At 34.8% G+C, this 12500-nt stretch overlaps 8 protein-coding genes and 4 non-coding genes across 12 annotated transcripts in view; 4 read left to right on the forward strand and 8 right to left on the reverse strand. All coding sequences in view use genetic code 11, as the record gives it.

Moving 5' to 3' along the window:
• Nucleotides 1–2422: 2422 nt before the first annotated feature.
• On the reverse strand, nucleotides 2423–2494 carry trnQ-UUG. The gene has a single exon. It is a non-coding gene; the product is annotated as a tRNA-Gln (tRNA).
• A 351-nt stretch (nucleotides 2495–2845) lies between these two features.
• Nucleotides 2846–3031, forward strand: psbK. Its single transcript has one exon. It carries the CDS (start codon nucleotides 2846–2848, stop codon nucleotides 3029–3031), a length of 186 nt encoding a protein of 61 aa, YP_009560733.1.
• Nucleotides 3032–3345: 314 nt separating this feature from the next.
• On the forward strand, nucleotides 3346–3456 carry psbI. The gene has a single exon. The coding sequence runs from the start codon at nucleotides 3346–3348 to the stop codon at nucleotides 3454–3456; it is 111 nt and encodes a 36-aa protein (YP_009560734.1).
• A 141-nt stretch (nucleotides 3457–3597) lies between these two features.
• Nucleotides 3598–3685, reverse strand: trnS-GCU. The gene has a single exon. It is a non-coding gene; the product is annotated as a tRNA-Ser (tRNA).
• A 544-nt stretch (nucleotides 3686–4229) lies between these two features.
• On the forward strand, nucleotides 4230–4992 carry trnT-CGU. The gene is made up of 2 exons: nucleotides 4230–4265; nucleotides 4951–4992. It is a non-coding gene; the product is annotated as a tRNA-Thr (tRNA).
• Nucleotides 4993–5127: 135 nt separating this feature from the next.
• trnR-UCU lies at nucleotides 5128–5199 on the forward strand. The gene has a single exon. It is a non-coding gene; the product is annotated as a tRNA-Arg (tRNA).
• A 112-nt stretch (nucleotides 5200–5311) lies between these two features.
• atpA lies at nucleotides 5312–6835 on the reverse strand. The gene has a single exon. It carries the CDS (start codon nucleotides 6833–6835, stop codon nucleotides 5312–5314), a length of 1524 nt encoding a protein of 507 aa, YP_009560735.1.
• A 55-nt stretch (nucleotides 6836–6890) lies between these two features.
• atpF lies at nucleotides 6891–8160 on the reverse strand. The gene is made up of 2 exons: nucleotides 8017–8160; nucleotides 6891–7292 (listed from the first exon to the last, which is right to left on the reverse strand). The coding sequence occupies exons 1-2, from the start codon at nucleotides 8158–8160 to the stop codon at nucleotides 6891–6893; spliced, it is 546 nt and encodes a 181-aa protein (YP_009560736.1).
• A 288-nt stretch (nucleotides 8161–8448) lies between these two features.
• On the reverse strand, nucleotides 8449–8694 carry atpH. Its single transcript has one exon. It carries the CDS (start codon nucleotides 8692–8694, stop codon nucleotides 8449–8451), a length of 246 nt encoding a protein of 81 aa, YP_009560737.1.
• A 979-nt stretch (nucleotides 8695–9673) lies between these two features.
• On the reverse strand, nucleotides 9674–10417 carry atpI. The gene has a single exon. It carries the CDS (start codon nucleotides 10415–10417, stop codon nucleotides 9674–9676), a length of 744 nt encoding a protein of 247 aa, YP_009560738.1.
• A 271-nt stretch (nucleotides 10418–10688) lies between these two features.
• rps2 (ribosomal protein S2) lies at nucleotides 10689–11399 on the reverse strand. Its single transcript has one exon. It carries the CDS (start codon nucleotides 11397–11399, stop codon nucleotides 10689–10691), a length of 711 nt encoding a protein of 236 aa, YP_009560739.1.
• A 233-nt stretch (nucleotides 11400–11632) lies between these two features.
• rpoC2 overlaps nucleotides 11633–12500 on the reverse strand; it is a 4149-nt gene continuing 3281 nt past the window's right edge. Inside the window, exon 1 of the mRNA in view lies at nucleotides 11633–12500. This exon is cut by the window's right edge and continues 3281 nt beyond it. Coding sequence (YP_009560740.1) covers nucleotides 11633–12500 — 868 coding nt within the window.

Consider the following 12500-nt stretch of genomic DNA (forward strand, 5'->3'; position numbering starts at 1 on the left):
AATTTATAATTTATATCAGAATTACGACCCCCTTCTATTTCTTTAATTTCCTTAATTCAATTTTGTTTGATTAGGACCAAGTTACTTAAAAACCTCCGCCTTTTTTAAAAGATCCCGAACAGTTCCTGTGGGCTGAGCGCCCTTTTCAAGGAAATAGAGAATAGCAGGAACGTTTAAATAACTTTGATTCTTTATCGGATCATAAAAACCTACGTTCCGAAGATCTCTTCCTTCTCTTCGGGATCGAACATCAATTGCAACTATTCGATAGACGGCTCATTGGGATAGATCTAAGTAAATGAACAAGACCCCCCCTAGAAACGTATAGGAAGTTTTCTCCTCGTACGGCTCGAGAAACAATGATTTGGGGTTTTGTCTACGTATAGAATTAGAATTAATGGCAAAGGGGTTGAAAAAATAAATTAGAATGGGATTTAACTCATTTTTTTTATTCCTCCTTCCTGAAAAAATAAAAATCATTTGTACCCATAACTCAAGTTGGATAATTCTCAAAGAGCTTAAAAGAAAAGAATCTTTCGGCAATTTATTTCATTTTTTGAATGGTCTTTAACCCCCTCTTGTTTGTCTCATTTAATCTTTATCTTTATTATTATCCAGTTATTGAGACAATTTAAAAACGGTGTTTCCTTGTTCTGGGATCCTTTTTCTTTGTTTTATTTTAAATCAGTGGGTTTAGACATTACTTCGGTGCTTCTTAATCCTTACAAAATGGCAGCAACATACCCCTTTTGGGATTTCTTTCTATCAAAGAATCATATAAACGCTCGATTCCCGCGCGATACACTTTGAATCGAAAGACTTTTCTCAATTTCAACAAATTTTACTTTTGAATTAAAAACTTGACTGAATCGGATCCTTTCAATTTATATATTGATATATATGATATACTTACGAAGTTGTTCCAATTTATTGATTGGTATTAACCCTAGATTCTTGCCCCCTGAAAGATGAATCCATACTTTCTACCCGAGCTCCATCATGTACTATATTCATTACAACCTAACAAAAAAGGATTCTTGTGAAAACAGAACGGATGTCGGGTCAAGAGCACCTTCATTCATAGAAAAGATGGCGGATATAAGAATAAAAATCCACACCGGATCATGTCCTTCAAGTCGCACGTTGCTTTCTACCACAGCGTTTCAAACGAAGTTTTACCATAACAAAAAATTCCTCTAATTTGGAACCCATATGGAATTGATTCAATTATGGAATCATGAATAGTCATTGGTTCTGTCGATACATAAACATATTAATCTATACCCCTTTTTTCTTCTATACAAATTCTTCTATACAAAGATAAGATGTCAAAAATTTTTTTGAAGCAGTCTTAGCAAGACCCCACCTATTATTGTATGTTATTGTATGACTGCAACACTTTAACTTTACTTTTTATTAAATTAAAAAAATTTAAATATCTGCTTATTTTCGAATTGAACCATCAACGATTTAAAGCAGATAATGGATTGAACAAAAACCCCATTTTTTTTTTTTTGTGTGAGATAGATAAAAAAGACCGATCGAAGAGAAGATTTAAGTACTTGCTCTTTCGATTCGAATTTTATTAATAAGATAAGATGAACGAGTAGGGGTTTTTCGTACCGATCAGGTAGACTGAACTACAAGTCTTTATATACATTACAAGTCTTTATATACATTATTCGTTGTTAATGAGATTCGGACATACACGGATATACATATATTTAAATGAAGACCTCCTGTTACTGTTACTAATTAAGAACTTTTTATCCCACGACTCTCTGGGAATGCTGAATCAGAACAAAAACAAAAAAGACCTTTTTTTTTTGGGGGGAAAGGATACTCTCTAGGGACAAAGACAAACAAGTCCAAATTAGGCGCTTGCTCCTAATTTTTTAGTTTACCCAAACCCAGTCTTGTCTTAAGAGACTTAATCCCATTAATTGAATGTAATAACCCCTATCTTGTTTAGAATAAAGAGATCCTAAAAATTTGGCTACCCCTTTTAAGTTTAATTTGAATGGATAAAGAATAAGATATAGGAAAGAAGGGCTCTTTCTTAGTATGATTCAAAATAAAATGTATCGTTGAAAATAAAAAAATATGAGACGTAAGGTTTTTTCTTCAAATTAAGTAGCTCTAAACCCCTTTAATATGAAGGGAATGAATATATGATGAAAAATCCGCCATACTTTATTATTTTTTAATTAGTTGAATTCAACTAGGGTGTGACCTATGTTACCATCATATCGTGATCAAAAACAAATCTATTTAGGAATAGCTGTATGTTGTAAAAAACAAAGATATGATTCCTAAAATTAAAAATTAGAAAAGAAACAAGAATGACATTTGATCCAAGATTAGGCATTTAAACATAACGTTATTTTCAAAATAAACTTTTACTCTGATACAATGTATCTACCTGGGACGAAAGGATTCGAACCTCCGAATACCGGGACCAAAACCCGTTGCCTTACCACTTGGCCACGCCCCATTTATATTTCCATTCTATACTAATAAAGAATAATATTAATATTGGGTCTTGGTCAATTACAGGGCAATTTTCTCTATAAAATCTTTATAGAATAGATTCGATTCTTGCTAGGATTTTTACGCGTGTAGATATAGAATTCAGCCAAATTCATTGATCATTACATATAATTTAATTAAGATATTCTATGAAAGTATTATTTCTTCTATTCTCCTTTGTTTGAGAATTGGGGAATTTTTGATTGGGTGGGTTCAAAGAAAAAGAAGGATTTTTGTCTACCTTATTTTACTTCATTTTTCCTTATATCATTAACTCAATCAAAATGCAATTATCTCCAAGAACAAAACGCCTGTTATGCTTAATATCTTTAGTTTGATCTGCATTTGTCTTAATTCTGCCTTTTATTCGAGTAGTCTTTTCTTCGCCAAATTGCCCGAGGCCTACGCTTTTTTAAATCCAATCGTAGATCTTATGCCAGTCATACCTTTGTTCTTTTTTCTCTTAGCCTTCGTTTGGCAAGCTGCTGTAAGTTTTCGATGAGATCCTTAATATTATTCTATAAAATTAATGCTTTATTTGAGAAAAATTATAAAACAACTAATAAGATCAAATTAGTCGTATACTATGAACCTTCGATTCAAACATTAAACGTCTGAAAGTCTTGGTTGGATAGGTTCGATAAATCCAAATCTGGCTCACCCCGTATTCCCCATTCTGCCCTTTTGAAAGACCCTAATAGGGTTAAGGATCCCCCGCAATATCTAATTGGAGGTATGAAATAAATTTTTTGTAATGGAGGATCTATTCTCTTTTCTCATTTTTTTTTTCCAAAAAAAGATCTTGGAGATTGTGTAATGCTTACTCTCAAACTTTTCGTTTACACAGTAGTGATATTCTTTGTTTCTCTATTTATCTTTGGATTCCTATCCAATGATCCGGGGCGTAATCCTGGACGTGAAGACTAAAAAAAGGGAGTTTTCTTTTTCATTGCTTTATTTTTAAATTTTCTTAGGATTTTTTATCTATTCCACATGGTTAACCAGGAAACATTAAAAAGGATTGGAGAAATTTGAAAGAGAAATCAAATATGAAGTCATCAACAAAAACGGAAAGAGAGGGATTCGAACCCTCGGTACGAATAACTCGTACAACGGATTAGCAATCCGCCGCTTTAGTCCACTCAGCCATCTCTCCCAATTGAAAAAGATAATTACTATGTTACATTACACATGAAATAAGGATTGAAAAAGTATTTCTTTCTCTTTCTTTATCTTATCTATATTCTATCTACAACTTTTATTAGCAATTACAGTTAGTTCAAGTAAGGAAGCGAAAGATTCAATAGAAAAAACAGAAAGAAGACCCCTTTTATTTTGTTCGAAAGGGCCCTTTTTATTCCCGCGGCCTGGCCTGGTAAGTACCTAGCCGGGCCTTTTTTTGTTCCAACGAATCCTAGGTTTCTTTAATTAAAAAAAAAGGGGTTGATATTAAAGCAACAACAAAAAGACGAAGGGCTATTTCCATTCTTATTATTAGATAAAAAAATAGAACGTCAATACGTCATTTCTTATTATTTTTTTATTTCTTTTTTATTTTTATGAAAATTTTTTTTTAATTAAAGAATCCCCACGAAAAACGTCAACACTCTCATTTTCATGATTTTTTTATGATCCTGTCTTGATTAACCCAAATTATTCCTGTTCGACAAAAGGCCCTTTGTATATAATAATCGCATTGTAGCGGGTATAGTTTAGTGGTAAAAGTGTGATTCGTTCGAGTAACTCCCTTAAATAGTTAAGGGGTCTTTTCGGTTTGATTAATATTCCGAGAAAAAACTTTATTTCTTAAAAGGATTTAATCCTTTACCTCTCAATGACATATTGGAGGAAAAATCGAAATTATCGTGATTTTTATCCAAGGATCACTTAAAAAATTTTTAAATTGGGTTATGAAATTGCGAAACATAATTATTCAATTGGATCAATACTTCCAATTGACTGAGTATGAGTAAAGGATCCATGGATGGAGATAGAAAAGTAGATTTCTAATCGTAACTAAATCTTACAATTTTTTATTTGTATAAAATAAATTGAAGCAAAATAGTATAGCTATTAAAGGATAACTTTAGTTTACTAGAGTTATCGACATGTTATTTTAGCTCGGTGAAAACAAAACCTTTTTCCTCAGGATCCTTTCAAATAGAAATAGAGAACGAAGTAACTAGAAAGGTTGTCATAATCATCTTTTTTCTAGAGGGATCATCTAGAAAGCGAATCCGTTTGAATGTATTTAAACAAAGAGCTGACATAGATGTTATGGATAGAATTTTTTGTAATTAAATTCACATCTTAGATCTAGGAATTCTTCCATAAAGGAGCCGAATGAAACCAAAGTTTCATGTTCGGTTTTGAATTAGAGACGTTCAAAATGCTGAATCGACGTCGACTATAACCCCTAGCCTTCCAAGCTAACGATGCGGGTTCGATTCCCGCTACCCGCTATATCTATATATCCTATAAAATATATAGATTCTTTCTATATATATTATTTATATACTCTAATAGACTCTAATTATTAATTCTAATTTATTCATCATTGAATATAGAATATATAATTTTCAAAAATATCAATGAAAAGCGTCCATTGTCTAATGGATAGGACAGAGGTCTTCTAAACCTTTGGTATAGGTTCAAATCCTATTGGACGCAATTTATTTCCATATATATATATATATTTAATATTTCGATATTAAGAAAGTCTTTTTGAAAGACTTGAATGTGAGACGCTCAATTATCCCTTTTAGAACTTTTCTAAAATCCTTTATACTTGTTCCTGAAGTAGAAAACGTTCCATCTGTTCCTGAATAGCTTCTTTCAAAAGGGCTTCTGCTTCCTCGGTGAATGTCTTGGTAGAAGATATTATTTCTTGAAACTGCGGTTTATTTGTTTTTAGGTAAGTACGTAACTCAACAAGAAATTTCCTTACCTGTCCAATTTCTAATGAATCAAGATAACCATTTGTTCCGGTATAAATAGTCATTATCTGTTCTTCTACCGCAAGAGGGGCGGATTGGGATTGTTTAAGCAATTCACGTAACCGTTGACCTCTGGCCAATTGATTCTGAGTAGCTTTATCGAGATCAGAAGCAAATTGTGCAAAGGCTTCTAATTCTGCGAATTGCGCGAGTTCCAATTTTAATTTGCCAGCAACTTGTTTCATAGCTTTAATTTGAGCTGCAGATCCCACTCTGGAAACGGAGATACCCACATTAATAGCAGGTCTGATGCCAGCATTGAATAGATCGGCAGATAAGAATATTTGTCCATCAGTAATCGAAATTACATTAGTAGGAATATAAGCCGAAACATCGCCCGATTGAGTTTCAACTATTGGCAAAGCAGTCATACTTCCTTCACCTAAAAGAGAACCTAATTTAGCAGCTCTTTCCAAAAGTCGTGAATGCAAATAAAAAACATCCCCTGGATAAGCTTCGCGACCTGGCGGTCTTCGTAATAGAAGAGACATTTGTCGATAAGCTTGTGCCTGTTTGGAGGGATCATCATAAATTATTAAAGTGTGTCGTTTGCGGTACATAAAAAATTCCGCCAGAGCAGCGCCTGTATAAGGAGCGAGATATTGTAATGTAGCAGGAGAATCCGCCGTTTCAGCTACCACAATAGTGTATTCCATCGCTCCCCTTTCCTGTAAATTAGTCACTACCTGAGCCACAGAAGATGCTTTTTGACCAATAGCTACATAAACACATATTACATTTTGGCCTTGTTGGTTCAGAATCGTATCTGTTGCTACTGCTGTTTTACCAGTTTGTCTATCCCCAATAATTAATTCTCGCTGACCACGCCCTATAGGTATCATCGAATCAATAGCAATAAGCCCCGTTTGAAGAGGCTCGTATACGGAACGTCGTGAAATAATACCCGGAGCAGGAGATTCAATTAACCGATATTCAGAAGCTGAAATTTCACCCCTACCATCAATAGGTTTAGCCAGGGCATTTACAACACGACCCAAATAGGCCTCACTCACGGGTATCTGAGCAATTCTTCCTGTTGCTTTTACAGAACTTCCTTCTTGTATCAGCAAACCATCACCCATTAATACAACACCGACATTTGTTGATTCCAAATTAAGAGCAATACCGACTGTACCATCTTTAAATTCTACTAATTCACCCGCCATTACTTCATCAAGACCATGAATACGAGCAATGCCGTCACCTACTTGCAGTACGGTACCGGTATTTACAATCTTTACTTCTCTATTATATTCCTCAATTCGCTCACGGATAATCTTACTAATTTCGTCGGCTCGAATTGTTACCATGAGTTTTTCTTACTTAGTTTTTGAAAAAAAAAAAATAATACCTAGAGTCGAAGGACTAATCGGTTATTGCCCCCAACATGCCAATATTGGCACGTATCGTACGTAAATGTAACTCGTTGTTCAAACAACTGCTCAGAGTTCCTAGAGCCCCTTGTAAGGCTTGTTGGAAAACCTGTTGTCGTACTTGATTAATCGCCCTTTGTTGTTCAAAATGAATAGTTTCGTTTTTATAATTTTCTAGTTGTTTCAAAGTCTTAGAAGTGGAATTAATAAAATTCAATCTTTCTCGCTCTATCTCAGAGTATCCATTGACTCGAAACTGATCTGCCTCCATTTCCACTTTTCGTAAGCGAGTCCGGGCCTTTTCCAGCTGTTCAATGGCTCCCCCACGCAGTTCTTCTGAATTTCGAATAGTATTCAAGATCCTCTGTTTTCGATTATCTAATAAATCACTTAATGAAAGTAGATTCTCTTTCCATTCATTTAAAAACTTCCATGATCCCTTCCCGAACCAAACATGAATCTTTCAATTCATTTGGCTCTCACGCTCAATTACTTAAATTACTTATGATTATGATAAATTCCCATATCTTTTTTTGAATGTAATGAGCCTATCCTCTACTCTCTTCATATTCCAAAATAAAAATATCAAAACCAATCACTAATCCAAAACCAAAAAAGTCGGAGGACTCTTCTGACCAAACAAAAATATGTAATTGTCAGCAAAGTTGTTTCTTTTTTTTATCCAAAAATCCAAAAAGGGTTTTCTTCCTTTAATACACAATACATAGGTCGTCGATTCATCATTGGATAAAAGGGGGTTTAATCCCAATTTTTATAATAAGGGGTTCAAATAATTTTATCCATATGAGTGTTCTTATATAGATAAATTATTCATTTTGTTTTGAAAGCATCTCTATATTAATATTGTGGTAGAAAGAGTACCATGCTGCGTCTGGACTTCAAACGATTTAGCTTTAACCATAGTAAATGGTCCCACATTTTTGGTTGATAGAGAATCAAAGCGGATTTACCAACGAATCACGAAATGCTATGGTTCTTGCATATGATTTCTTTATTCAGAAGTCATTCGTGAGATAATGTACCTCCTTTTCCTAGTTATAACAGAAAAAGTACAGCTGGTTGGATCCAGCCTATTCTTGAAATAAACAACTCGCACACACTCCCTTTCCAAAAAAAACCAATACCCCAAGCACTACACTTAGATTTATTAGATTTGTTGCTAAAATATCGGTATTAAACCCGAAACTCCCGGCGGACGGCCAGTGGCCTAAAAAAACGAAAGAATCGGTTACATTTTTCATATGATCTCCTCTTATAGATAGACTAAAAAAAAAGAACAGAGTTCTTTTTGTATCGCCCTGCCCCCCCTTTGATATATATCAATATCAATTTTACTATTTCTAAATCGAGCCAAAAAAGATTCGATTTAGAAATGGTGAATTACCCCCTTTATTTAAACTCTTCCTAAAAAATAGAAAAAGGGGGTTCCTTAGACTACGAACGGGAAGGATGAAAGCGAGTGAGTATGCTAGTTCCTCATCCACAAATCAGCCCTTCCCGTGGGTTATTACTTTTTCGAATTTATAAGATTAAACAAAAGGATTCGCAAATAAAAGTGCTAATGCTACAACCAGGCCATAAATTGTTAAAGCTTCCATAAAAGCTAGACTAAGCAATAAAGTACCTCGTATTTTTCCCTCCGCCTCAGGCTGTCTCGCGATACCTTCTACAGCTTGGCCCGCAGCAGTACCTTGACCAACTCCAGGTCCAATAGAAGCAAGCCCTACAGCCAATCCAGCAGCAATAACGGAAGCGGCAGAAATCAATGGATTCATGATAAGTTCCTCATACAAAAAAAAATGGTTAATGATACAGTTAGCCGATGAATTCTAACTTAATCATTCCATCGCTACAATTCATCCAGTCGAAGTCACTACAAACTTCAAATTGAAGTAATAATCTTATTCAAGGATCAAAACTACTTTACTTGGATATCTCTTTTTTAGTTCCTATCGACAAAGTATTTGCGAATCCGTACGACTTTCGTCCGTCCATTTCTTTGTTCCGAACCATTCTTTGAATTCTTCGATTTTTTTTCTTGATGTCATCTGTTTATTCATTCAACTCACAGTCCCAGAGGATACGGAAGGACTTTTATTGGAATAGCCATCGAAATTTATAGTAATAGGGCAAATTTACTAGTAGTAGGGCAAATTTAATATATCTTTAGTTCATATATAACTAGTCAATATTTAATATCAATCACCTATACATGTCTTTCTTCCATAACGTAAACCAACTCTTCATTCATCTTAGATTCAATCGAATTCGAGAATTATGCGTCGAAAAACAAGTTGACTTATAGCATAGCGTTTTTTTACATATAATATACCTATAAGAACCTCCCTCTCCGATCCGAATCACCCATTTTTTATGAATCCCTTTTTTGTTTGTAAATACTTCTTCCCCTTTCTTTATCATTCTCCCGCATGGAAACAATCTAAATAAACAAATTGCTTAGGCCGAATAGTAAATATTGGGATTGGCCGACCAACAATATAAAATGAATATCTATTCAGGAGAGAATGGTATAATATAAGTGGATCAACCAATAATTTTAGGAAAAAGGATCTTTTAGATCTCTTTCCCTTTTTTATTTTACAACTCTCTACTCTAATATCTTTGGCTATTACTCTAGATTGTATATAGTGAGTTGTATATTTAGATTTCCTAATTAGAATTAGATTCTATTTTTTTTTGAGCCGCGCATACATTGCTTGGGGATAAGCTAAAAAAGAATCTTTCAAAAACTAGTCAATGATGGCCCTCCATGGATTCCCCTATATAAGCCGCGGCTAAAGTTGCAAAAATCAGAGCTTGAATACCACTTGTAAATAATCCAAGGAACATGACAGGTATAGGAACCACTAAAGGTACTAAAGAAACAAGAACAACAACTACTAATTCATCAGCTAATATATTTCCGAAAAGTCGAAAACTAAGTGATAAAGGCTTTGTGAAATCTTCTAAGATGTTAATGGGTAAAAGGATTGGGGTTGGTTGAATATATTTCCCGAAATAACCCAATCCCTTTTTGTTAAGACCCGCATAAAAATATGCCACTGACGTGAGTAAAGCCAAAGCAACAGTAGTATTTATATCATTCGTGGGTGCGGCTAACTCCCCATGAGGTAATTGTATGATTTTCCAAGGTAAAAGCGCTCCTGACCAATTAGAAACAAAAATAAATAGAAACATTGTTCCAATAAAAGGAACCCAGGGGCCATATTCTTCGCCTATTTGAGTTTTACTCACATCTCGAATGAATTCAAGTACATATTCGAAGAAATTCTGACCACCGGTCGGAATGGTTTGTGGGTTCCGAACAGCTAGAGTAGCTGAACCCAATAAGATAGCAATTACAACCCAAGAAGTAATAAGTACTTGGCCGTGGACTTGAAAACCTCCTATTTTCCAATAGAAATGTTGGCCTACTTCCACACCAGAAATATCGTATAACCCCTTTAGTGTGTTGATGGAACAGGATAGAACATTCATATTGCCCTCTGAAAAAAATATAGCTTTAAATAAAATTATTTTGATTCAAACGTCTCTTTCTCTACGTGACTACTTGAATCCTATATATATTTATAATACCAATTACATTCTTGAATACAACGAATCACATAATATCCCCAGTTTTTTATCTCTTTTTTGAGATCCAAAAAGAGTATCTGAGATTCATAAATAGTAACTGATTACACAACTCTATGAAATTTCCAAAGTAAGTTAAGTTTTTTATCTTATTATTAATTAATATGATTAGGAATTACGGATTTCTTATATAGCTAGAACGCCCTTCACGAATTGCGAATACTAATTTGTTAAGAATTAATCGGATTGAAGATATAGCGTCATCGTTGGCTGGAATCGAAATATCTGCAAGATCGGGGTCACAATTTGTATCGATTAAACAAATTGTTGGAATTCCCAAAGTGATACATTCTTGAAGGGCCGTATATTCTTCGTGTTGATCAATGATAATTACAATATCTGGTAACCCCGTCATATATTTAATCCCGCCCAGATATGTTTGCAAGTGAGATAATTGTCTTTTCAACACGGCCGCATCTCTTTTCGGAAGACGATGGAGTCTCCCTGTTTTTTGTTCTGTTCTCAAATCTCTAAACTTATGAAGTCTCGTTTCTGTAGTGGACCAATTCGTTAACATACCGCCAAGCCATTTTTTATTAACATAATGACACCGAGCCCTTATTGCAGCCCATGCTACTAGGTCAGCTGCTTTATTTTTAGTGCCAACGATTAAGAATTGTTTTCCCTTACTTGCTGCATCAAAAACCAAATCACAAGCTTCTGATAAAAAACGAGCGGTTCTAGTAAGATTTAGAATATGAATACCTTTACGCTTTGCAGAAATATAAGGGGCCATTTTAGGATTCCATTTCCTAGTACCATGTCCAAAATGAACTCCGGCCTTCATCATCTCTTCCAAATTGATGTTCCAATATCTTTTTGTCATTTCTCCCCACACCCCCCTCTTTTTTTTTTTTAAAAAAAAAAAGAGACGAGGGTATCCTAAAATAAATAATTGTTCCGATGGAACCTTTTCTTCTACCGCAAATTGGCCGTAGATATACGACCTAAGCCGTTACATTATTCCTTTCTATTCGTTATTATCATTTTTACTATTACTAAATGAAATCAAATGTTTTCAAATAAAAGGCTGAATCCGCTTTTAGGAATCATTAAATCCTATCCTATACCTATAAATGATTGTTCTGATGTATCATGGAAATTCTTTGAAAGGCAAGAATCAAAAAATTTTCTGTGGTGGAACAAAATATCTCTCATTTCCCCCTCAAATATATTATTATTTTTGGTTTCCAAGGAAATGTTGTTATGTTGTCTCGAGGGGTGCACCAATCCCTCGAATCCGGTACCAACGGGTATCATCCCCCCCAGAACAACGTTCTCTTTCAGGCCTTTCAACCAATCGATACGACCCCGTAGAGCTGCTTTTGCTAAAACTCGAGCAGTTTCTTGAAAACTCGCTTCGGATATGAAACTTTGAGTATTCAGAGATGCTTTTGTTATTCCCAATAAGACGGCTCGGTAACAGATCGCTTCTTCCAAAGCACGCCCCATTCGTTCCGCCCGTAACAATCCAATTAATTCTCCGGGTAAGAAAACATTTGACATCCCATCTTCTGAAACCAACACTTTTGATGTTATTTGACGTACAATAATTTCTATATGTCTATTATGGATCTGCACCCCCTGGGATCGATAAACCTTTTGGATCTTATTAACCAAAGAGATACGGCTTTGCACTATAGTTAGCTCAGCACCAATCAAGAACCCCCAAGGAATTCCAAGAGTTCTTGTTATACATTCGTTCCAACCCTCAACCCTCTTTTCGAGATTCATCGATATTGAATCAATCGAACGCACTTCTAACACCTGTTCCACTTTTGGAAGACCCTGCGTTATATCACCAGATCGCGATTTTTCATATATAAATGTAACTAATGTATCTCCTTCGTAAAGGATTTCCCCATAATGTCCATGAACCGTTGCTCCTGGGGTAGCCAAATAAGGCTTAGCGGATCGTATTACTACA

The sequence above is a fragment of the chloroplast genome of Apium graveolens (genome assembly GCF_009905375.1).
Source record: "Apium graveolens chloroplast, complete genome".
NCBI classification, from domain to species: domain Eukaryota; kingdom Viridiplantae; phylum Streptophyta; class Magnoliopsida; order Apiales; family Apiaceae; genus Apium; species Apium graveolens.